The 25,562-nt window shown below is 49.9% G+C and overlaps 1 protein-coding gene across 4 annotated transcripts in view; it reads right to left on the bottom strand.

The window, feature by feature from the left end:
• Window positions 1–25,562, bottom strand: part of ORC4 (origin recognition complex subunit 4) — a 1,582,358-nt gene that overhangs the window by 788,529 nt on the left and 768,267 nt on the right. For all 4 annotated transcript variants that reach the window (XM_069616510.1, XM_069616509.1, XM_069616512.1 and 1 more), the window contains one exon: window positions 17,143–17,191. In XM_069616510.1, coding sequence (XP_069472611.1) covers window positions 17,143–17,191 — 49 coding nt within the window. The remainder of the gene's footprint in view (window positions 1–17,142; window positions 17,192–25,562) is intronic.

Raw genomic sequence — 25,562 nt, 5'->3', positions numbered from 1 at the left:
AGGGTCGGCCGCCCCCTCTCTTAACATTGTCTTTCGCCTTGCATCTACCTCTTCAATATTTTTCTACTAAAGACTTGACTGCAGCTACAAGAACATTTTTGCTCCCAAGCTCTTGGGCCTGTACCACTGACTCTGGCTCGGGCCTATTGACTCTGGCTGATTTGTTAGTTCTGCTCTCACTAGATTAGTTTTCAATGAGAAATGTGTTGATGCACCTAAATCTTCTAAACCCCTCTTCCTTCCTACTGTTTTAACTTGTGGAGTGCCATTTTGCTCTGTTTTCATTCACTTATCTTTCTGCTAAAGTGTTACTGTGCATTACTTGTTCACAAAACTTCAGGGAAGTGTTGCTCGGGGGTGTCTGAAAATATTCCGGTTTAACTTGTGCTTTCCCTCCCTTTCGTTGAATTGCTGGAGTGCCATTTGTAGTTGGTTTTCACTGTGCCGTTTTGCTCAGTTTTCACTCTACCGCAAACGTGTCTACAATTGAATAGGGAGTTGTATATGCTTTTCTTTTGACTAAACTGAACTTACTTTATTAACTGTGATCTATGTGTTGAATTAGAAGTGTATAAAATAAATACATATTCTCTTTTTAATACAGAACTTTGGTCAGTGTTTCCTTGTTCCATAGTACTGTACTACCTATTGTGTCAACCCTGAATACTGCTCATCTCCCTATTGAGATAAGTCTGACTGCTCAGCCACAGCTACCAACTAAATCTTTGTGGTACAGACTGATACCAAAGGGGATTATTGCGCTCACCTGTAGTCCTAATCTGCGGTAGTGCTCCCTAAGGGAACTGCCCTGGATTCTGCCTAACAGTCCAACACAAATCTCAGGCCAGCCTGGTTCTTCTTCTGTATGGTAAAAATCCTAGAATAAAAGCCCAAGCCAGGCTGGGAGGTTGGGACTTCTTCCACAGCCCGACTCTTGATGAGCGACCAGATCTCCGCCAACAGAGTTGCTGTCCCAATCTGTGGGAGAGGAAGGGAGTAGGGAGGAGAGGAAGGTACCGGTAGGCGGTACCCCGTGGAGACTACGGAGAGGATTCAGGGGTCCGAACAATTCTGGCGCTAAAATTGGATGTGAAAGGCAAGCCTGCCCCCCACCAAAGACACGTGGACCCGAAGAGGCGTGTCATGCTTTCTTTCCCTCTGAGGTTGTTGCGGAGGAGGGGGATTGGAAAAAGCCCTCCCCTCTCCCCCTTTTGTTGTTTCCTCCAGTGCTGACTCGTAGAACGGTCAGGTAGCCTGGACTTTCGTTCTTGAAAGCCCCGGAACCCGCCAAAGGGCCGCCCTTTGTCGGAGCATTGCTGTGACTGGGTGTAGGCCTTGGGAGTGGCCTTCGTAAGAATAGATAAAGACTTCGCTGTCTGCAAGCTGTTCTTCTTTTTATCTAATTCTTCATCCGTGGTGGAGTGAAAGAGGTCACTACCCTTGCATGGAAGGTCCAATATGCGTTCCTGGATGTCAGGGTTAAACTTAGTAGCCCGGAGCCAGGCACTCCTTCTAATGTCCTAGACAATGCAGATGGCCCGGCCAGAGGTATCGATGTGGGCCACGGTTGACTACATGATGTCCTGTGCTACCAGCCTGGATTTTCCTAGGCCCGCCTTGAAGCGCGCTTGGCTCTGCACCGGAAGTTCTGGGAGAAATTCCGCAATTTCCCACCAGAGCCTTTGGTTAACGGCTGCCAGCATGGCATCCGTGTTGGCTTGACACAGGTGCAAGGAGGCGTTGTAGTACAGCTTTTTCCCGTATGCCTCAAGATCTTCTCCTCCTTGTCTAGCAGCGTCAAGGACGAGGCGGCCGAGGACGACTGAGGCTTCGAGTAGAGTGACGCTGCAGCGATCACAGAAGAGTGCGGTTGAGGATGCGCCGAAAGCAAGAGTGTATCCCCGTCCATCTGCCTATACTTGGCATCGAGGCACCAATTGACAGGTTGGGCCGAGTGCGGCTTGAGCCACCCCTTCTTGGCCAGGGCAACTACATCTTTCCTCATCGGGATAACCCTTCTGGTAGGGGGTCTAGGTTGAGGACGTCTGCCAAGAGCCCCTCCTCGGGCTGCTCTACCTCGGGCTGAGAAAGGCCCAAATATTCTGCCAAACCTGCAAGGCGTTCGTGGAAGACCCTGGCAGAAGATGGCGTGTCGGGGTCCACCTCCTTGTCAGTGTCCTCCAGAGTCTTCAGAGTGTCCAGAACTGGTAGAGCGGTGCTGGCGCCGTGGGCTGTGGTGTGGATACCGCAGCCGGTGGCTGCTGGGGAGGCTGTTGTGGATTCGCCTGTAATGTGGGCGGCAGGGAAGCCGAAATCCAAAAGGAGGAGCCGGCTGGTGCAGCAGTGGCTGCGCTGGGGCCTGTGGCACCGGAGCCATAGGAGGAATGACTATGGGTGCCGGTGGGTTGACCTGGGGGAGCATGTCCCCGATGACAACCTGAAGGATGGTCCCCATCTGGGGAGTTTGCATCAGCCCTAGGAACCTTTCGAAGAACCTATCTTAGGAGGCTGTAGAGGTGGCAGGCGATTGATGGAGTGGCTGTAGAGGTGGCAGGCGATTGATGGAGTGGCTAAGGGCAACTGGGGCTGGGGCACACTCTGCCTGGGGTGCAGGGGAAACCTGCCCTGCTGATGGATAAACTGTAGGCCACACACCTGGTTGACACCAGTCCCACCTTGTGACTCATTCCTCCACCCGCCCCGGAAGAAGGGATATCGGACGAGCGGTCATCTTGCCTGGCGTGGCAGCCATTTGTCAAGCTGCATGCCACGTGCCGAAGTCGTGGTGCCTGGTTCGCTGGAACCAGCCTCGTCCAAGATGCTTAGTGTTGGAACAAGGGGCCTATCGGACACCTGACGCAGTGACCTGGAAGGCATATTGCCCTCGGCAGAGCTGCCGGTAGTGCTGCGTGAAGGCGCCCCCTCGGACATGATGCCGGTACTAGGGAATTTCCCCTTCGGGAGTAAACCTGGTAAAAGAATCTTGCGGTCCCTCAGCACTGACCCCGGAAGGATTCGGAGACCCCTGGACTAGCTTCGGTAAGTGTGCTGGTGCTAGAACCCAAAAGGTTCTTCCCGGTCAGGCGCTTCCTTGGGAAGGAGTCGCCTTTACGGGGTGCAATGGTGAATAGATGCCTTTCCTTCGGCCTCGAGCGATGTTTGACAAAGTCATTTAGGTCCTGCAGAGATGACTTAGGGAAGAGCTCCCTCCACCTAGCTAGCCTGTTCTTCAGTGCCCGTGGAGACAGTGCGTCACATGTGGTGCAACCTTCCCAGCCGTGGTCGGGGCCAAGGCAGCGGAGGCAAAGGGCATGGGGGTCGGACATAGGGAACAGCCCCTCGCAGGCTGGACATCTGCTGAAGCCCACTGAAGTCGACATATGCCAGGAAGAAGCGTGGCATCGGAGGACCAAGTACCTAGTTGAAAAGAGAAAAGACAGAAAAATATCTGGGGAAGAGCCCGTGGTATTACATGGCCGAAGCCAAAACCAGGAGCGCTGTTGAATACGGCCTGTTCCCGTCGACGTGGAAATTGGACTGAGTAATGGCACTGGTGGGCGGAGTCAGGCGAGCGCATGCTCCCAGGGCTGCACCCCTCTAAATTATAAGGGAAAGAAGATTTTTCTGGTGAAAAAGGTTCTGTCCCCCTGTCCCTCGCGAGGGACGTCAATACAGTATGGAGGAAAGGAGACGGGAGGTAAGAGTAAGACTGAGAAAGACGGGCCAGGAGGAACCATATGAATAGGGTCCTGGAATACCTGTGGTTTTATATTCATGTTCACGGAAGAAGTTACTTCCCAAACTGGTAACATTCTTTCGATGGGATGTTCTTCCGACGTATTCCACATCTATGACAGTTGTGTCCCACACCTGTGCACTTCGGAAACTTTTCAGCAGAGGGCATCCTGTGTCGATGGAGTTGAGCCGATGTCCCTCGAGGGCCTCCGTCGAGGGTCGACGTCACTGGATGTTATATATAGGACGCACAGCGCCCGTTGCCTCAGTTTAGTTTTTTTCCCTCAGAACGTGCGACACCAGTCTCCTGCCAGTATAACATCCTACAGCCTTGCGGAATGGAAGCTGCAATCACAGAGGAAATTCTCCAGAGGGGCAGGTTGGGAGGGCGATGTGGAATACGTCAGAGGAACATCCCATCGAAAGAACATTACAAGTTTGGTAAGTAACTTGTTCTTCGAAGGGATTGTGTCCTCCGACATATTCCACATATATGACAGACTCCCAAAGCAGTACCACACAAATGGAGGAGGGAAAGAATTTAGATGAAATTTAGATTGCCCAATCAAATGGCTGAATAGAGGACTGCCTTACCAAAGGCCAAATCCTGCCCATGGATGGAGTCCAGGGAATAGTGCTTAACCACCGTATGGGCAGAGGCCCATGTGGCTGCTTCACAAATATTGCGAATAGGAACACCCCTTTGTAGAGCAGTGGAGGCAGCCACACCCCTAGTAGGGTGAGCCCGTAAGCCTACCGGAGGGTCCTTCCCCGCCAAACAGTAGCATTCAGAGATAGTCAAAACAATCCATATGGACAAGGTCTGTTTGGACACAGCTAGACCCAAGCGGTGTCCAGCATAACCTACAAAGAGCTGATCGTCCACTCTGACCCGGGACATCCGTGAAAGATAAAAGCTCAAAGCTCTCCTCTGATCCAACCTATGAAGCCTCTCCTCTTCCTTACCAGGATGCAGAGGGTAAAAAGCCGCAAGAACCACCTTCTGGCTCAAAGGAAATTCAGACACAACCTTCGGAAGAAAAGAAGGTTGCACCCGCAGGACAACCCTGTCCTTATGGAAAACAGTAAAGGGTGGCTTGGAGGGAAGTGCCTGCAATTCACTCACTCTGTGTGCGGAAGTAACCGCAAACAAAAACACTGTTTTAAAAGACAACAGTCTCAGCGGACAAGAGTGTAAAAGCTCAAACGGAGCTCCCATCAGGAACTTTAAAACCAATTTCAAATCCCAACCCGGCACCTGAAAGGGGACGGTGGAAACACATTAGATAGTCCTTTCAGAAACTGAGAAATCAAAGGAATCTTAAAGTAAGAACACTCTTCATGCGAGCGCTTAAATATAGACAGCGCTGCCAGGTAACCCTTAATGGTACCCACTTGAAGGCCCTTGTGGGCTAAATAAAGTAAAAAAGACAACATCATAGGAATGGAACATTGAAAAGGATCCACATTCTGACGCCTGCACCAGTCGCAGAACCAACGGCAACGGTACAGGGATTTTGTTGCAGGCCGCCTGGCCGAAAGCTACACCTCCATCACGTCATCCGGGAGATGCCAATCCTTGTATCTCAACCCTTCAGATACCAAGCGTGAAGGTTGAGAGACCTGACCTCTGGATGGAGAACCTGACCCCCCCCCTACTGTGAGAGCAGATCGTAGGGAAGACGGCGTGGAGGGCAGATGGACATGTCAAGAAGGTCCGGGTACCATGCTCTCCTGGCCAAATCCAGAGCAATGAGGATCTTTCGGGAACCGAACCTCCGTAACCTCTGCAACACCTGAGGAATGACAGGGACTGGAGAAAACGTGTACAGCAGTGGGAATGACCACTCCACTACGAACGCATCCCCTAAGGCTCCTCTTGGTGGAAATTCCCGCAAGCAGAATCTCTCACACTTCCGGTTGACACTGGTGGCAAAGAGATCCGCTTGCAGGGTCCCCCAAAAGGCGGTGATCTCCAAAAGGATCTCCTGAGCCAACTCCCACTCGTGAGAGACCGTGCTCTGCCTGCTCAGAGCGTCCGCCGTTGCGCTATCGTCTCCAGCAAGATGAACTGCCGAGATCGAGATTTCCTTTTGGATGGCCCAGAACCAGAGCTGCATCGCCTCCCTGCATAACGGAATTGACCCCCTTTTTTTTTGAAGTAATGCATGGCCACTGTGTTGTCAGTTATAATCAGGACAGTCTTCCCCCGCACGGCAGAAAAGCCTTCAGGGCTAGCCTGATGGCTTCCAGATCCAACAGATTGATATGAAGTCTGGACTCCGACGGAGACCAACGGCCACTGGCTGTCAACTCGTTGGCATGAGCGCCCCATCCTGTGAGGGAGGCATCCGTCACGATCGTCACCTCCGGCCATGGTTGCCAAAATGGTGCCCCTTCATCAGATTCCCTTTGTTGGCCCACCATAGAAGATCCTGCTCGACCGAGATCGGAATCTGAACAGGATCCGACATCTTGCCAGAGAACTGCGACCACTGCATCCTGAGAGCCCACTGCAGGGATCTCATCTGCAGTCTGGCCTCTGGCACCAGAAAAATGCAGGATGCCATGAGGCCCAGCAACCCTAAGAATGTGAACGCCGGGAGACTCTGGGCACGTTGAAACTTGTCCACCATTTGCAGAATGTGATGAGCCCTCACATGGGGAGGCGAACACTGCCCAAGGGACGTGTCGAGCACGGATCCGATGTATTGGAGCTGCTGGGAAGGTGTCAAATGTGACCTCTTTAAATTCAGGGAGAAGCCCAGCTTGTGAAGGGAATGGCAGGTGACGGACAGATGATCCAGGGCTTGCTCGAGAGAACGCGCCCTGGTCAACTTATCGTCCAGGTAGGAGTAGACATGAATCCCCCCCTCTCCTGAGGTACGCTGACACCACCACCATCAGCTTGGTGAAGACCCTCGGGCGGAGGTCAAACCGAACAGCAGGACCCAAAACTGAAAGTGCGAGTCACCAGCCGCGAACCTCAGGTATTTCCTGTGCTTGGGATGAATCAGCACATGAAAGTAAGCATCCTTGAGGTCCAGAGACACTAAACAATCCTGAAGTTGAAAGGCCTGGAGGACTTGAGAAAGAGTGACCATCTTTGACTTCCTTCCTGAGAAACTTGTTCAACCCACCCAAGTCCATGATGGGTCTCAATCCCCAGTCTTTCTTTGGGATAAAAAAAATAAGGGGAATACCATCCCTTGTTCCTCTCCGCTACAGGCACCAGTTCTATGGCGCCTTTCTCCAGCAGGGATAGGATTTCCTGCTCAAGGAGCGGATCTGGATGCTTCAAAAAGAGCTTCCCCGGTGGATTGTCGTGAGGCAGCTGAAGGAAGGGAAGACAGTAATCGTGTGTTAGGGAGAATTCTCCGTTTAGGCTGAATTTCCTAACCTAGTGAGTCCCCCAGCAGCTTTGCTGGATTTTTGGGGTTTAATTTTTTCTCATGCCAAGAGTGAGACTCTTTTACCCTCACTCTTGGACATGATTTGAGTGTGTTTCTTTCACTCTAGATGTGTTTAATGGGCTATGGGGTCTTTTACTCCATAGGGCTTCATGTGTTTTTGTGATGTGTGTTACACAGCACCCTCAGTGCAGTAACACAGGAGTGTCATAGTGACCCCCCAGTATAGACTCCATACCCTGGGACTGACTACTGTCTCCCAGGGCATGTAAAGTCACCATTGACTTTACTAGTCTTGAATTCTGAACAGAACCAGTACAAACCATCATATTGTGGACGTACTGGCCGGGGCAATTCGATTGCCCCGAGGTCTGTTAGTCGAGGGGGCACGTCTCCGTTCCCCCTGATCGAGTTTTGGCTGGTGGCAGTGGATACTACTTTTTATATTCAACCGCAAATATTTCTCTATGGGATTTTCCCATTGTTCGAGGCTACTATCTTTATTCATTTAATTACGATAGCCTTGAACATACCGCCGGTTTATTTATTTATTATAAATTGTCCCGTTGGTATTTTTTGCCAAAACTTGGTTCTAAAATGTCGTTTGTGTTCTCTTCTGTGACTCCAACCCAAGTCGAGCCCTTTGTTCCACTTTTTGGCGGGCTTCTCCACAGAAGCCCTCCAAAGTGGTGCCACTCTGTCTGGGGTACTTAGGAGGGGTGTAGGGGGATTTAGGCACCCTGGACTGAGTTGCCTAGGCAACTCAAGTCACACTCCGTCCTGATTGGCCCAAGTGGTGAGCCGGCCGGCTCACCACTTAGCATGTTTGAGTGACAGCTAGGCTGAGTGAATGGGGGTTTTCTGCATAAAAGCAGGGCTTTGGGGACTGGAACTTCAGAAGTCGCCACAGGACCTAAGAATCCGACGAGGGAGAAGCTGAGCCGACCTGCTACGACGACACCACCGGTGGAGCCCTGCTGAACCGTCTCACCACTTTTCCCAACGACAGAGGAGATCTCCCGCCGGAGAGTCTTCTTCCTTTGACTGGTGGGGATAACCAGTTTCACCGTCTTTTCGCCTTTCCGACGCATCTCGTGGCCGCCTTGCCTGTGCCAAGCACCCCGGCAACCGGAATACCACGTTTTACCACGACCGCGAAATAAAGGGTAATACCTTTAACCGGAAAACTCTGCGGCTGGTTTCTTCCCTGGCAGTGCAATGACCTTCATCTTTCCTCCAAGTCGAGATCTTCTCTTCCTCTGGACGACGCCGAGACTTGCAACCGCTGCCCGGAACAACTGCCACCGCTGGAGGATCCTTCCCACTTAAGGTACCGTGTTCCGCCTGGCTTCCCTTGCCAACTACTGTACGGGGTAGATTTAGCTCCCGGCTTTCGAACCTGGGTTAGCCGGGGACACCCTGGCTAAACTTTTCTGAGCCTCTCTAAACTCTTTTCGAACTCTCTGCAAGACTTTCAAAGCCTAGTGTAACTGTGTGATCTTGGGCGCATTTGTGCTCTGCTCTCTCTAAGAGTGGGCCCAGCCTATGGACCTTGGCTCACAAGTGTCTTTTGTTCTTCTGCCTTGCTAAAAGTGTTCCTAAATCTTAGAGTGGTGTATCTTCACATATTCTGCCTTTTTCCCTCCCTTTTTCATGAATTTATTGGAGGGCCATCTATAGTTAAGCGCTCACCTCTGTCTGGAAATAAGTGGTGTTAACTAAGACTTGTCTAATAAGGAATAAGGGTTGTATATATCATAATAGTAACTGTGTTTAGGGTGATTTACAATAAGAGTGCTGGAGTGTTTCAAACAGTGTGTTTTTAAATAAATAATTATATACTTTGATACCAAAGCACTGGTCAGTGTTTGCTTGTGCTATTGTATCCGAGTGCCTAGTGTGTATACTTTGCATATTGCCTAACTCTTCTTGAGGGAAGTCTGACTGCTAAGCCACAGCTACCAGGTAGATCTGGGTGGTACAGACTGCTACCAAGTGGGTTTACTGCCAACACCTGTTGTCCTAAATCTTTTGCAGTGTTCCCAAAGGGAACTGCACAGGTTTCTGCCCAACACCGTGGGCTATGATATCCAGAACCCACTGTTAAGCAGAATCCTATGCAGTTCCCTTAGGGAGCACTACAGAAGATTAAGATTACAGGTATATGCAATAAATCCCCTTTGGTATCAGTCTGTACCATAAGGATTTAGTTGGTAGCTGTGGCTGAGCAGTCAGACTCATCAAGTGGGAGATGAGCAGTATTCAGGGTTTACACAATCGGACTACAGCACTATGGAACAAGGAAGCACTGACCAAAGCTTTGCATCAAAAAGAATATATATATTTATTTTACACACTCTTAAGTTCACACACAAATCACTATCATTAAAGCAAGTCAAAACAGTCAAGAAAAGTATACATAACTCCCTATTTAAATTGTAGACCAGTTTGAGCAAGAGTGAAAACTGAGCAAAACGGCACAGTGTAAACCAAGCAGAAATGGCACTAACAATTTATTCAGAGGGAGGGAAAGGACAAGTCATACAGGGTTAGACTGCTAAACACACCAGCTTCCCAATTGGAATGTGAACAAGTTAGGCAAGGCAGTACTTTAGCATAAGCAATACTTAGGTGAAAACCGAGCAAAATGGCACTTCAACAATATAGAAAGGGGAAGGAAAGGTGGTTATAAGAGTTTAGTTGCACCAACACATTTCTTAGTGAAAAGCAATCTAGATAGATAGTTGTAACAGATTTAGCCAGAGTCAATAGGCCTGTGCCAGTGTCAATGGTACAAGGCATGTGCCCAGGATCAACCGGTTCTAGTAGCTGCAGTCAAGTCCTTGTTTAATGATTTGAAAAGGCAGTTGCAGAAGGTAAAAAGATAATGTTAGACAAAAGGGGCGGCCAGCCCAGAAGGTAAGTAAAGGATTTAAAACACCTTTAACAGTACCCAACGAAACGGGAGGCCTGACGGAACAACGTACCTTGAAAGTGGAAGAGGCTCCTGCGGTGGCAGTAGTTCCTGGCAGTTCCTGCAGTTCGGGAGATCCAGCAGAGGAAGAGAGGCTCTCGTCGTGGAGGAAGGTTCGAGTTACTGCACTGCCCAGGGATGAAGCCAGCCGCAGTGATGCCAAAACGAAATAAAAGGTACGCTCCTTTAAATCGCGTCGCGGTGGACGTGGGCCTTGCTATCCGGTCTCCTAGTGCTGGGCACTGGCGATTCGACCAAGGCAGGTCCTGGAAGGTGATTGGCGAACTGGTTGGCCCCACCAGCTCAAGGGAAGAAGACTCTTGCAGGTGAAGATCTTCTCGAGTCGTTGGAGAAAGAGTGGTGAGGATCTGCAGCAGGGCTTAACCAGTGGTTCAGTCGTTGCAGATGTCTTCAGCTTCTCTCCTCTTTGGGTTTCTTAGTTCCAGTGGTGACGTCTTGTCCTCCAGTCCTCAGAGCCCGGCTTTTATGCAGAAAAACCCCCATTCATACAGCCTAGCGGTCACTCACACAGCAGGGTGCTTATCCTGGCGGGATAACCCCCACAGCCTATCAGGGCAGAGTGCGACTTGGGTTGCTTAGGTAACCCTGTCCAGGGTGCCTATTCCCCCTCCCACGCACACTGTAACCCAGACTCAGGGGTGCTGAGAGTAAGGCTTCTCTGTAGAAGCCCACCAAAAGGACGAACAAAGGATCACGACCTGGGTTAGGATATCAGAGAAAGACATGAGAAAGAAAAATTGTCACATATCTGTCAATAAAAACCTACAAGAGTAAAGTTAATATTAAAATAAGCCGGCGGTATGTTAGAGGCTGTCAGTAAAAGTGGTAGCCTCGAACAATGGGAAAATCCCATAGGAAAATATTTGCGGTTGAATATTTACAGTAGTAACCACTGCCACCAGCCAGAAACTTTGGAGAGAGGGTCTGGACAGTACCCCCTCGAAAATGAACACCAGGGAAAAACTATGAACCCTTTCCGGTACTTCCATAGTAAGATGGGTTGTACTGGTTTTGTTCATAACTATTGACTAGTAAAGCCAATGGGGACTTTACATGCCCTGGGAGACCGTAGTCAGTCCCAGGGTATGGAGTCTATGTTTGGGGGTCCCTAGGACACCCCTGTGTTACTGCACTGAGGGTACTGTGTAACGCACATGTAAAAAGATGATACCTATGAGGGTGAGACAAACCCCATAGACCATAAGCACAAAAGATAGCCTAAAACACACATCAGCAATATGTCTAAGAGTGTGAAAACGAGTCTCACTCTTAGCAGGAAAGAAAAATAAACACTTCAAATCCAGCAAAGCTGCTGGGGGACTCTACAGGTAAGGTAAATTAGCCTTAGAAGAGAATTCTCCCTAACACCCACACATCCGAAGTAATGGCACGCCATTCTCCAAGATGCTGCGCAAGCCTGCCCCCAACTGCGAACCATGGGACATGGCCTCATGACCGAGCTGACGCGGCAGTGCCTGAGGGCAAAGAACCAACTGCCCGAGCGGCTTTGGCACCCAGAGTACCTTGTTTTCCACCATGGGTACTCTTACGGTGGCCCCTTTGACTGGCAGCTCCTCTCGATCTACCAAAAGAGGAATAGAAACGAAAGGAACCTTCCCTCCATTGCTGTCCCCTAGGACGAAAAGGCAGAGGTTGACGTACTGCAGCGCTCAAAGACTTCGCCACAGCTTTGGAGGTCTGCAACCTCTCAAGGCTCTCGTCAGCCTTGCTGCCAAATAAATGAACACCGTCAAAGGGCATGTTCAGATTACGGGATTGCACATCCGGAGCAAACCCAGACTTCGGCAACCATGCAAACCTGCGTAGTACAGTGCTCGCAGCCATGGACCGGCTGACACAGTCTGCCGCGTCCAACCCCGACTGAAGGGATTCACACATAGCATCCTTGCCTTCACGCACGATGGCTAGGAAGCCATCCCTTTCCTCCCCCACGGGAATATGCTCAGCCACGTAGGAAACAGGTCCACAGAGTATGTGTAAATCTTGCCACGGCACATGTGGAGTTGACAGCTTTCAGTGCCATGATCCCTGACGAAAAGACCTTCCGCGCCCATCCGTCGAAGCGCTTGTAGTCCCAATCCGGAGGGATGGTAGGGTACGCCTGCTGCCTCGAGATGGCCGTAGCCGCCTGCACCGCCAAACTCTCAGGAGTGGGGTGAGTAGACAAATAGCTGGGGTCGCTAACAGATGGTCGGTACTTTTTCACCAATTCTTATCGACCGCCGGAAGCGATTCCGGGTACTGCCAAGCCGAAGACACCACCTTTTGCAATGTAAGATGGAAAGGCAATAACAGGTCAGAGGGGGGACTTTGGTCCAAGATGTCAGTAAGGTCATCCTGAATAAAATCCTCAGGAGGACTGGACCACCCCAGGTATTCACAAACCCTAGACATGAGCTGCCTATAGGAAGAGTTTGCATGAGCCCCCGGCTCAGGCCTTCCAAACTCAACTTCCCGAGAAGTATCCAGGCCACTAGCGTCATGTAACCGACTGTCACCCAACAATCCTGGAGCTTCATCCTGGAAAACAGGATCTTCAATGTCAGATCTTTCCTCCTCTTCAAAAATGTCAGGCAAAGGCTTGGAAAGCCCAGCCAAATTGACAGAAGAGGGCCTGGAGCCCAACACCGGCATCCCAGACAGAGGAAGCTGCAGGAAACGCCTCGAACACCTGACGCGCAAAAAGCGCTGATCGCGGCGAGGGCTTCGATGCCAAAGGCGTCGAGAACATCAGAGGGTGTCGATGCCGAGACCTTCGGCGTTGACGCCGCTACAGGCGTAGGTTGATAGAACGAGTCGACGCCAATTCCTCCACAGGCTGCAACGGTCTCGCTGGGGATGAGGACCAAGATCTGGATGCACGTCTCTTGCAACTGCTCTTATCTGCACAGAACCTCGAGGGCTCCCGGTGCGAGTCGCGACGCGAGCCCGAAGGCGTGCGAGCCGCGGATCGAGAGCGTTCTCTGCCAGCTTTGCGAGAAGGCGCCACAGGAACCGTGCCTTGCGACTGAAAAATCACCATCATCTGCTCTTGAAACGCCACCCACGCCTCCGGCGTCGAGGACTTCGTGGGACAGGCGACCTTACGCCCGGCACCCTCCTCCAAAGAGGACGGGGAAGGCGACCGGTGGCGGCGCATCCGAGAATGCTGCGAAGACGAGGAATGGCGGGACCCACTCCGGGACCGAGAACCTCGAGCTTCCTCCTGATGCGGAGAGTCGCCCCTCGAGTCGTTGGTGGAAACCCTAGACTTCAATCCGGTCTTACTGGACTTTTTTGATGGCTTACCTGCACAGAGCTTCCCCTTCCTTTCACGCAAGGCCTTGGCTGTTAGAGACTGGCATTTGGAGCAGTCGTCTGTGTTGTGCAACTCCCCCAGGCACCACCATAAGCAGATACGGTGCGGGTCAGTCAACGACATCTTGGACTTGGAGTCCAGGCAAGTCTTAAACCCAGACCTTGGAGTCAGAGGGGTCGAAGAAATAGACATCACGAGAGATTTGAAGAATCTACGAGACGCGCCGAGTTTTACGAAGCGAACACGTTCGCGGTCGGAAAAAACGGAACTGAGTCAACGGGTGCTGTGCGTCCTATATATAACATCCGGTGACATCGACCCTTGACGGAGGCCCTCGAGGGTCTTCGGCTCGACGCCATCGACGCAGGACGCCCTCTGCTGAAAAGTTTCCGAAGTGCACAGCTGTGGGACACAACTGTCATAGATGTGGAATACGTCGGAGGGCACAATCCCTTCGAAGTGAAGGTTCTGGGTGGCTATGATATTCTCTGCTTCCAGGAGACATAGTTAAGGGCCAAACCTGTGTGTCATGGTTTTGAATCCGTCCTTAACCCTGCCAGGAAGGGACTTGTTGGGGCGCCGATTTTCTGGCCTATTGACATTGATCAAAGTTGATAGAGGTTTGGAAATCTGCAACCAGGCCCACTGTCACACTCACCTGTGTCTCTGCGGGAGCGATGGTATCGAACCTTCAGGTCCTGAGTGCTCACTCCCCCAAGTTGGTCTGGAAAGTGTGTGTTTGCATTTAGATGGATGAACTCTCCATCCTGCACTCTGCAGGGGCGCTATTCTTCTGGGAGGGATACTCTACTCCCTTTTTCGGAGTTATAGTGGCCAATGTCTGTGGATGCTAAAGTTTAATGTGCCACGCTGTTCCGACTTCACAGCGTATTCTGATGTCTGGAGTGCCAGTTACTTCACTAGCAGACGTAACCCGACGTCTCAGGTAAGTGTCTCGCATATCTGCGCAGCGTAAAGATTTGAGTTTTCGGAGCTTATAATTGCTGTTCTTCTCTGCCTCTCAGATGCTGCCAAAAGTGCTGAAAATATTAGAAGGTACCTTTCGGTAAGTATGCGCAGCGTTGTTGAGTCCTGCAAGCGCTGTTTGATGTCGGGCGGTCCAGAAATAACAGTGGCGGCGGGTTTACCGCCACTGTTATTGCCGGACCCATAATGAGGCCCATAGTCTTCCTTGATTTAACTGCCATAGGCCTACAGGGACAGATTGCTGCATTTAATGAATATCTGGGAGGAAATGGCCTAAAAATTAACGTAAAGAAATTGCAGGTTTTGATTATGTCATCGGCTGGTAAGAAAAGAAAGGAGCCTTTTGAGTGGAAAGTGGAAGCCCGCCCCCTTGAAGTAGTGGAGTCAATGGTCTACCTGGGAGTAGTGATTAATCCGCCTTACCTATTTGAGGGATACAATGAAAAAAAATTACAAATCAAGGAACAGCCATCCATAAGAGATAGAGGCTTTTCCCTCATTCCGGTTACCACCTTCTACAGACAGAAGGTGGTTCAAGTGTTGACATATGGGGCAGAATCTTAGATGGAAAGTTTGGGCACTATTGGAAGGGCTTTTCAGGCGCAGAGTGTTGAGACTACCAAACTCACTGTCGGTGGATCTCTTTCGATATGAATTGCGGTTACTATCTATGACATCCATAGTATTATGGAAGTCCATATCACTATATCGAAAGTGCATGGCAAATGATGAGATGGCGTCCTCCAGTTTGCTTTATTAAGAGCCCAGGAACAGTATGATGAAAAAATCATGAAAGAATGGGGTGTAAAAATATTGAAAGTCTTGCAACATCATAAAAAGCGAGACTGAGACATTGATGGTAAACCCCCTCAAAGTGAAGGGAATTCTGGAGAGGTCCGAGTGGATTCAGACCAGTGAGGCCAGAAGTAGAGATACACAAAATTACAACTGGTGGAAAGAGAAGAAGGGATTTAAAGGACCTGCCAAAGTACCTCCATAAATTTCCATCAGCCTTCTGCAGAGATGTTTTCCTGAGATGTCGCTTAAATATTATGGCCACAAAAGAATTACACCTAAAGAAATGCCAAATAGGGGCTGTTAACACATTCTGTAGGTACTGTGGGAAAAAAGATCAGGTGGAAACACTTTTTAATTTGGTAACTGAATGTTGGATGCTTAGTGAGCTTAGAACCTTGTATCTGGGGGATCAACTGGACAATTTAAGGTTGTGATCTGCTGATGAATGATGGGATTTGGCTCTATTAGCGTAAAGGCTTGGCTTTATTTTGGCAGTATTGAAATGTGTTTTAATGTTAGGGCATAAGGATGAAAGTGAAAAGGTTTGAGGAATTTAGGAAGAGGCCGAGGCCCACAGTATTTGTATCCTGGGATCATCTATAAGTGGATTGGATCGGTCTTGAAAGTTGATAGGAATTAGTTTTTTTTGTGTTTTGTTCCTTCATTACATGCTGAATTCCTCTTCTGTGCCCTCCCTCATTATTTATCTATCTATTTTTGGAAATCTATGTTTTTAGTGAGGATGAAAATTGATGACTTTATTATGTTATGGAAGAAACAAAATTGTTAAAGGTTTTTTTTTTTTAAACAGCACCATATACAATATGTACCACTCCTCCCTATGCAAGATACCTTGGAAAGATCAAGAATTTTCTGAAAATCTAAGTGGACAATTCCCTTCTATTTGGTGGCTTAGTCGAATGAACAGTGTAGCCACTAGATGGGAGTTGACAATGGACAATAAAAAAAACTGAGAACCGGACCCAGAATGCATGGGACCAGGACAGTTTAACACTTAAAGGTGGAAGCTAACAATCAGACAAGTATCATGCTTATCCAGCAGGTGTAATCAACAAGAGAGTTCAAGTCAGCCAAGTCCAAAGAGGGTGATCCAAAAGCAGGTCCCCATACAACAGTAGGGTCAAAACAGAATAAGAAAATCCAACACAGTAGGAGCAATACAAAAAAGACAATTAGCAGTCTGGGGTTCAGGTAAAAGGAGCAGCGGCAAAGGAGAATCAAAGCAGGTTTGGAGTCAAGCCAGGCGGTTGTAGATCGAGGGAATCCCACCAAAAATATAAGACAGACGCGCTGCTGCAATCGGGAAGCAAGTTACTTCTTCAGTGGCGCTGGAGCGCATCATAGTGGGAGCACACTTGCTGGGTGCATGCAGGATGTCTACATCATAGCGGCCCATAGATGCCAGGATGTGTAGTCCCCCAAACTGTTGACTGCTATGCAGTATAGGCTCTGTGGGTGATTGATTTAAAACACAAATACTCAGATCATCACCATCAGCGGTACTATTACTGCTTGCAATGTCACTGAACAGATCAGTCTGAAGCTGCTCAGGCACCAGCTGGTAGTTATATAAAGATGTTATTAACAAGTTCTTGTTTCAAGCTATTTCTCAGGATGAGGAATCTGTGGGAGGAAAGTAGCTATCACAATTTCTATTAAAAATAATAGAGAATAAAAAAGATAGGCAATGACAAGTTGGCAGTATAACTATCACAGCACTAAAACTGATTCATTCTTCTTATAGCACCATTACAATGTATCATGAGCCATGCGGAGATAATTCGAAAATAAGGAGAGGACAATGGTTACAATAAATTCTGTTACATACATTGTATACATATTGAAGGAGAAGCAAAGGATTAAAGTAAATTATTTACCTTTTTTTAGTGCTTCTAGTAGAAAAGCAAGGTTCTCCGCAAAGCTTCCCTAAAAAAGGGAATTGTTAAAATACATAAGCTCTATACACTAGAGATCACAACATAAAGCATTAGATGCACTAGATTGAGAAACCTAGCATGAATACTTTTAGAGTGCAAGACAGAAAGCACTACAAATCCAAGGCTACACAATTCCTTTATATGCTATGTTGTATATAAATGATTTTTTAAAAAAACAGTGCAGAAAAACAAAACTTTTTTCTGGCTATAGTCTAGAATCATTAATACAAAATAAAGTTACAGTACTCCTGTGAGGAATCCCGCTTCCTCCATGTCTATAAGAGTATGCCACAATGGGGGTATAGGTATGGAGGAAAGTGCATGGATTATAGGTTTATGGGGAGTTTCACTAGGTAATCGGGTGGTTTTATTTGTAGATGTCACATTGAAAAATGAGTAACTCAATCAATCTCTTACAATGGCTTAGTCTTTATATCATTTCAGGATTACAGATACAGCACAAAAAGAGATAAGGAACTGATGGTGAAATTATTTTTCATTCAATCCCCTGTCCAAATAAAAGCCTATATCAGTAACGCTTGAGAGTTCGAGCTCTAAAAAGGTTGACAATCTGCGGTGTCGAGAAAGTCTTTTATACTGATGGATTGTTGCAAGCAGCGTGAAGTTTACAAGCTCGTACCACTGGTGGAATAAGCCCCCGCGGTGCAGAGCATCCAGATCCAAGAGATGCCCCCTAAAATAGACCGCTGTAATAAGCTGCTGTCTCCCACCAGAGGCATTTCTTCCTTATAATAGGGAAACGAGAAGTCATCTTTTGCTCCAGTAGAGCAGCTAAAGCCTCACAACCAAAGGCAATGCTGTCCAAATGTGTATGTACGACTCAGCCTAACAATAAAATGTCTGCAAACTGAGTAATGTTACAAATGAAGTAAGCACAAACCCCAGTTTTCATTTTGTGCTCAAAATAGTTGCATGCGTGCATCACTAGCACAGACATCTGAATTAAATGACATCTACAGCCATTTTATGTACCCAAAATGTGCTTTCATTTTATGCAAAGTTGCCCAGTACTATTGTACTATATCTACAGACAATTTCCCTTAGATTTATTTATCGAACGAGAGATTTTCCCGCTGATTGAATTGCTTATAAAATATTCGCTCACTCTGTATATATTATAACAAGTAATTTATTTACAAACTGAGCCAGAGAAATGTATTTACAATATACAGACTGGATGCAAACAAGACCACCTGAGACCTTGAGGAGTGTCCCAAAATACATTTTTGCTGAGTGTCATGATTTATTGTGTGAGTGATGAAGGGAGTTATGTGTGCATAAGAGATAAACGAGTCACACAAACCCACTATGAATTTCTCTTGATGTACATAGGATGGCAAATAAAAGGTGTTGCACTTACTTACACAACCCTATATTGATCTTGCTTTTATCCATGATTTACTTTATTTGAATATAATGAGAGTATTTTTGTTGAAATATGGGTGTCATTTGTAAAAGCAAAAAATCAAGGAAAGCATAGTTCTATTAAAGAAGGATTGGTACTAATTTAGAGAAGATCTTGATCATGGATTAATCGACATTCCCATTATCAGGGATGTTTTGACAAATGAATGCAGTGCTGATTTTTTTCTTTTTAGCATGGAAATAACATCCAGATAGTAGGATGACTACCTATTCAGTTATAGACAGTACAGTCAACTAAGGGGAAGGACTCCCATGGAAGAGGGAGTCCTTGCAGCATCCCCCATATACTGTGTTAGGAAAGATGCATCTTTTGGCAACTCCCTCCCCCCATAGCTTCTATGGATTCCCAATCGTTTTGTTTTACTTTTGAATCAGGTCTGACTTTTTGAGTGGATGTAAAGCCTTCCGTCTTCACTGCCACAGCATTTTGCTAATTTTTTATGGGAAAACTGATCAGTCCTTCAGACTATCAGTACTGGGAAACTAAGTTTCCCTTTTTGTCTTTTACCTTTTGTAATTTTTTAACATTGCACACAGCATCTCACAATGCAGTGCAATAGGGATACTTTTGAATCAGCCTAGCATTTGAGGATATTTTGGGGTCTGACGTATATTATAGGTCAATATGGCTAAGCTATGTGCGAACCACCTTATAATGTATAGTTCTGCTGTTTCACTCGAGGATAGGTAGAGCATTTATTTTTTGGTTAGTGGCAAAGGCCTTTCTGTCCTTTAAAAGGTAGAGAGGTGCCCTCGCATGCAACAAGGTGTCCATTCAGAGATACCTCAGAATTAAGCCATCATTGGGTCTCCCTAGTTCCATTTTTTGTATTGGTTTGGTGACCCTAGGTTGAGGGCTATATTGTGGCACCTGTGAATGAAGCTACGCTTTACGAAAACTACTGCTCTTAGTCTAGATAAAGGTGGTAAAGGTGTGAATAGATGTTTTTGTAAATGGCATGACTTGGACGATCTATTGCATTTTCTATTAGTGTGCCCTGTTAACGCAGAACTGAGGCGTAAATATATCCGCCATATGTTAAGAAGCTGAGGGCCAAGGACTTCATCAGTAGCTTTTATTAGGATTTTAACACTTCACAATGTAAAATGTGCACTCAATGTCTACATTTATATCGAACGTGCATTGGAACGGAGAATCCGTCTACAACAGCATTGATTGTCCTCGAATTTTTGCTGTTTCTATATTGCGTAATGTTTTATAGTTATTTCCATGAATGGGAGGGGGGGGGGGTGTGTGTGTGTGTGTGTGTGTGTGCGTGCGTGCGTGCGTGCGTGTATACCTCATCTGCAAAGGCCCTGTGTGGTGCTTCAACCCTAGGACTGGTGGGACACCAACCAGTCTCGACGAGTTCAAGGATCTAGCCATCCTAAGCCTTCAGAAGCATGGACTGACCAGCTCTCCAGGAGACTGCTTCGCTAGAACCATTGCTGTTCTGCGTTTGCAGCCGGAATTATGATGTTGGCCAGCTGTGGTATAAGTTGCCTTCCTGCTGAATTTCAGCCTCCCAGCTTCAATGGATCCTGCTCTGGAAGCACTTCTATAACCGTGACTGGAAGGACGCCTGCCGTCATTTGTGTGCGGTGGCCGTCGCTGGTACTAGTCTTCCCCCATCCTGTGAAGTGTCCATAAGAGTTTTGCATCTGTGCATTCTGTATTTCTCCTTCGCCAAGGGTTGCACTCTGTCCCTGGAGCAGACTGGAAGAATCCTTGCACGCGCATCTCCTGGGCACCACTCACCAGAACCAGCAGCAGGAAATCCAACCTCCAGTGACCCCGAGTCGATCCACCCAGTCCTCCCTAGGAGTCAGAGGGCAAGTAAATGCAAGGCATTTGTCTCCCTCTGTCCTCTGTAGGATAACATTGGGAACAAGTCTCTCTGTATCCTTCAAATACACTGCTTTTTGGTTGTCGCACCTGGGCAGTAAACCCGGAAACATAGGAACACATTTTACTTATCCAGTAACTTTGTTGCGTATCTTCTTTTGAACAATCACCAACACAAGTAACTTACCTGAATCAGATACATTCAAGGGAGAAACATTGCAAAGCTTAGGAATATCTCTTGTGACTTGGTTCCATCTTACTGCATCACTTTAGTTACCTCTTTTGTTGATTTAAGTCATAGAATGCATTTTACCCTAAGGTGACTATGGAACAAGTTACTTACCTGTAACTGTTGTTCTCCAGCATGGGTCTGGCATGGATTCACATGCTCATGAATATTCCCCGTCGTCAGACTGGGAATCCTCGGTAAAGAAAAAACCAGTATCAGTTTCGTTTCTGATCTGTCTTTCATAGTAGTAACCAATCACTGGTCTCTGCGTCATACTGACCACAGCCAATGACTGCCCTCTACCTAAGCACCGCCTCTGGCAGCCATCTTCAGATTTGGAAGCACGTGAAGTGGCAGTATGACCAAGTGAAGAGCCGCAGAGGGGTAGGCGGGAGGGTTCGCATGTGAATCCATGCCAGACCCATGCTGGAGAACAACAGTTACAGGTAAGTAACTTGTTCCTTCTCCAGCATGGGGTCTGGCATGGATTCACATGCTCATGAATAAAGAATACATAGCAGTACACACATGCACAACCACGGGAGGTGGCAAAGGCTCAACATTAAGCATTACATCAAACTCAACATTAAGCATCTTACCTCCTCACCAGGCTCACCTCAGGCGAACAGGTTGCGCAGCACTGCTTGGCCGACCCTGGACTCCTCCCTGGAATCCCGATCGACGCAGTAGAACTTCGTGAAGGTGTGCGTCGACCTCCACGTAGCAGCCCTGCATATGTCCAGCAGGGGCACACCAGAAAGGAACGCCGTGGTAGCTGCGATCGCTCTGGTGGAATGGGCTCTCGGACGGCCGGGCAGCGGTCGGTTTGCCAACCGATGACAGTACATGATACAGCCGGAGAGCCATCTGGAAATGGAAGCCTTCGAGAGAGCCTTCCCCTGATTGACAGGTCCAAAGTTCACAAAGAGTTGTGACGTCTTCCGAAAACACTTAGTGCGGTCCACGTAGAACTTCAGCGCTCTAGCCACATCCAGCGAGTGCGAAGTCCTCTCAGCCGGCGACGAAGGCGACGGGAAGAATACAGGCAACAGCAAGGGTTCGTTGAGATGGAAGTCCGACGGTACCTTGGGCATGAAGGAGGGGTGCGTCCTGAGCACTACCCTCGTGTCGTGAAAAGTCAAGTACGGGGCCTTGCAGGAAAGGGCCTGGATCTCTCCCACCCGTCGTGCGGAGGTGATGGCCACAAGAAACGCTGTTTTCCACGACAGAAACTTCAACGGGGCCGAGTGCAGAGGCTCGAACGGAGGTCCCATGAGCTTGATCAGCACCACGTTGAGCTCCCACGCCGGGGCCGGAGCCTTCACCGGCGGGAACGATCTGAACAGTCCCTTCATGAACTCTTTCACCAGACGATGAGACCACAAGGACGTCCGTCCCGTGGTTCTGGTGTATCGGGAGATCGCAGCAAGATGAATCTTGATGGACGCGTGTGCCAGTCCAGCTTTAGCCAGCGTCAGCAGGTACGGCAGAACTTGGGGAGCCGTAATCCGTAGAGGGTTAATCTTCTGTGCGTGGCACCAGACAGAGAACCTCTTCTATTTGTGTCCGTAGCATTTAAGAGTCGAGGACGCCCTGGCCTTTGCAAGAACCTCTCTGCAGTCGGCCGGTATGTCGTATCCTCCAAACTCTAGCGCTGCAGGAGCCAGGCCTGCAAGTTCAGCGATTTCGGGTCGTGGTGGAGGATGGCGCCTCCTTCCCTGGAGAGCAGATCCGCGTCCCCTGGCAGCTTGATTGGCGGGGACGCTGACAAGTCCAGAAGGTCCGGGAACCATATCTGCCTCGGCCACGCAGGTGCGACGAGGATCATCCTGCACCGTGACCTCTTGAGCTGGTTGACGAGCCGGATTAGCAGTGGCAAAGGAGGGAACGCGTAGAGGAACAGGCCCTCCCAGGGGAACGAGAAAGCATCGCCCATGCTCCTCGCCTGGGGAAACCTGCTGGCGAACCTCCGGCACTTGGAGTTCGTCGCCGTCGCGAACAGGTCGATCTGGGGTGTGCCCCACCGTCGGAAGAGGCGATCCACTAGATCCTGCCGTAGTTCCCACTCGTGGCACGAGCGCAGCTCCCTGCTGAGTGAGTCGGCGATGGTGTTTCTTATCCCTGCCAGATGAAACGGCACCAGAAACATCCCTTGGGCGACTGCCCAATGCCACAGGTCCTGCGCCTCCTTGAACAGTGCTGGGGACCTGGTTCCGCCCTGTTTTCTGATGTAAAACATGGTGGTGGTGTTGTCGGTGAAGATCCTCACCACCTTGCCCTTGAGGGACGGAAGGAAGGACCTGAGGGCCCAAAACACTGCACGGAGCTCCAGGACGTTGATATGTAAGGATTTCTCCGTCGGGAGCCAAAGGCCCCTTGCGTGCAGATTTTCGGTGTGCGCTCCCCACCCTTCCAGGGAGGCATCCGTGGTCACTGTCTCCTGGTGGGCTGGGGTCTGGAAGTCCATGCCCGCCGTCAGATGCGCGCGGGTGCCCCACCACCGGATCGCTCGTCGGAAACTCTCGTCGAGTGTGATCCTTTCCTCGAAGCTGCCCGTCGTTTGGATCCAGCGCGCGTCCAGGAACTCCTGCAACGGGCGCATCCGGAGCCTGCACATGGGAATGAGGTAGATGCAGGAAGACATCATTCCGAGGAGGGACTTGATGGACCTCACCTTGGCCGTGTCGGCCACCAACATCCGCTGCACCTTGCCCAGGATGGTCCTGGTCCTCTCCTCCGACGGGGAGGCCAGAAGGGACACTGTGTTGAGCCTCGCTCCCAGAAACAGAGTGTCTTGCGCGGGTACCAGGTGGGATTTGGCGTAGTTCACGGAGAATCCCAGGTCCGTGAGAAGTTGGACGGTCCTTGCCGTGTGAACCACGGCGAGCTCCCTTGTCTTGGCCCGGATGAGCCAGTCGTCCTGGTAGGGGTAGACGTGGATCCCTACTCGGCGCAGCTGAGCCGCCACCGGTGCGAGGCACTTGGTGAACACCCTGGGTGCCGACCGTAGACCGAAGGGGAGGGCTTTGAACTGGTAATGCCGCCCTTGGACCACAAACCTGAGGAATTTTCAGTGCCCCTTCAAGATGGGAATATGGAAGTAGGCATCCTCCAAATCCAACGACGACAGGAAGTCTCCTTCCTCCAGCTGACCCAGGACGTGCTGGAGGGTGACCATCCGGAACTTTTGTGTCTTGATGAACTTGTTCAGACGTCGCAGGTCCAAGATGGGGCGCCATCCCCCCGTCTTCTTCTTCACGAGGAAGTATCTCGAGTAGACTCCGGAGCCCCGAAGCCTCTTTGGGACGAGTTTGATGGCGCCCTTCTTGAGCATCGCCTTCACCTCCAGGAGAAGTTGAGGGACGTGAAGTTCTTTCCTGGCCACGGGGGGGACGCGCGGACACTTTCTTTGAAACTCGAGCGCGTGGCCCCGGGCCAAGGCGTCCAGCACCCAACGGTCGGTGGAGATGGACTCCCACACGCTGACGAAGCTCGCCAGCCGGCCTCCCACCGGGGTGCTTCGGTGGGGGCCCGACCCCCCGGCCGGTTCAATCCTGCTTCGACGAGGCTTTAGCGCCTTGTCCTTGGCGACGACGGCGGGGTCCGCCAGGCTTGCCTCGTCCTCTGTAGGCCTCCTGAGATGATGAGCGGGCCGCTTGACGGTAGGAGGAGAAACCGCCGCCGGAACCTTTGGAGGCACCCTTGCCTCCGCTGCTCCGAAAGGGCGTCCGTCGCTGTTGCAGAACTCCAAGGGCCCGGGCCGTCTCGGTGTCCGCTTTAATGGCCTGAAGGGAATCGTCCACCGTCTTCCCAAACAGGTTGTTCCCATCGAAGGGCATGTCCAGGACTCTGGTCTGAACGTCTTGACGGAAGTCCGTAGCCTTGAGCCATCCACGCCGCCTAAGGCAAATGCCGTTGCCCAACTGGCGGAACCCAGTGTCGGCGATGTCCGTCGCAACGGTAATGGCGTGGTCCGAAGCCATCTCACCTTCCTGCAGGATCTCCAGGGCCTCTGCCCTCTTGTCGTCCGGCAAGAAGTCCAGCAGGGGAGCCAGTTTGTACCAGAGCTCCCTGTCTTATCGGGCCACGATAGCCAAGGCGTTGGCAGCTTTAATCGTCGTCGCTGCAGACGAGATGACTCTGCGTCCCATAGCGTCCAATTTCTTTCCCTCGCCGTCCGGTGGGGAAGTCGATGTGGAGGCCACACCCCCCCCCCGCTTTTTTCCTGGCCGCCGCGGAGACGACGGAGTCCGGAGTAGGCTGCGCCCGGAGGCACAGGGGGGCCGTGTCCGGGACCCGGTACTTTTTCTCCTACCGGTCTCTTCTAGCTGGCGTCGTGGACGGGTTCTTGAGGAGGGTGAGGCCCTCATCCCAAATGTCGTCCAATAGAGGCACCGCGAGGACCGTCTTCCTCTTGGCCTTGCGCCGCTGATAAAGGAAACCTTCCTTCTTCTTCTCCTCAGGGCAGAGTTGGAAAAGCTCGGATGCCCTGGCGATCATTGAGTGGAACGATCCAATCTCGTCGGGCGGAGAAGCCCTGGTGGGAGGCGACGACGGTACATCCTCGTCGTATACCTCGTCGTCCGTACCCGTCGCTGCCGTGTCAGTCCCCGTATCATCCCCTCGGGTGGACGGGGAGGAGGGCTGGAAGGGGCGCGACGGCTGAAAAGGAGGTGGAGGGTGGATCCTTCTTTTCTTGGTAGGGGGAACACCAGAAGGTCCCGGTTCTGGGTCCCCCGACGGGAGAGGTTCCGTCGGCAACGGTAGTCTCGTCCTTATCTCAGAGCACAAGGACTGTATAGCCAACAAAATGGCCGCCGAGTTGTCTCGCGGCGCTGG

The sequence above is a fragment of the Ambystoma mexicanum genome, chromosome 9 (genome assembly GCF_040938575.1).
Source record: "Ambystoma mexicanum isolate Mex_15411 chromosome 9, UKY_AmexF1_1, whole genome shotgun sequence".
NCBI lineage: Eukaryota > Metazoa > Chordata > Amphibia > Caudata > Ambystomatidae > Ambystoma > Ambystoma mexicanum.
This window is presented reverse-complemented; position numbering and strand designations above follow the sequence as displayed.